Genomic DNA, 455 nt, shown 5'->3' with positions numbered 1-455 from the left:
TAACACTAGAATAATAATCATATAGAAACTTGAAATCATAAAATTTCTACTAAATTCCTACATTCAATAAGCTCCCTAATAAGCAACTCCCCCAACAAACCACTGAGTTTTATTTATGGAAACATATAATTTCTTAGGCCATTCTACTCTACATGTGGCAATATCAAAGACACCGCAGTTGGAAACACGATGATCGTGATCTTGATGATCTGGCCAAACGTCATTGTCGACGAAATAGATAGAATCACCCTTGGTTCCACAACCCAAATCTTCAAGAGAAGGAGCTATGGTAACCCCATGACCAAACCTCAACATCTCATCTCCAATAGAATAAACTCTTTCCCATTTGAAACTCTCAAGATTCATCTTAAAGATGTAAAACAAAAGTGTCTCTTCATACAACACTTTTTTAAGGCTCAAGATGATCAGAACCTCACCTGATTCACGAATCGCTA

The 455-nt window shown here is 36.5% G+C and overlaps 1 protein-coding gene across 1 annotated transcript; it reads right to left on the bottom strand.

Moving 5' to 3' along the window:
* Positions 1-75: 75 nt before the first annotated feature.
* LOC104774999 (putative F-box protein At2g04810) lies at positions 76-366 on the bottom strand. The gene has a single exon (XM_010499337.1). The coding sequence runs from the start codon at positions 364-366 to the stop codon at positions 76-78; it is 291 nt and encodes a 96-aa protein (XP_010497639.1).
* Positions 367-455: the final 89 nt, after the last annotated feature.

The sequence above is a fragment of the Camelina sativa genome, unplaced genomic scaffold (assembly GCF_000633955.1).
Source record: "Camelina sativa cultivar DH55 unplaced genomic scaffold, Cs unpScaffold07709, whole genome shotgun sequence".
NCBI lineage: Eukaryota > Viridiplantae > Streptophyta > Magnoliopsida > Brassicales > Brassicaceae > Camelina > Camelina sativa.
This window is presented reverse-complemented; position numbering and strand designations above follow the sequence as displayed.

Coding starts and splice junctions, on each gene's coding strand:
- LOC104774999 (XM_010499337.1), bottom strand. CDS start 366: ATGAATCTTGAGAGTTTCAAATGGGAAAGAGTTTATTCTATTGGAGAT.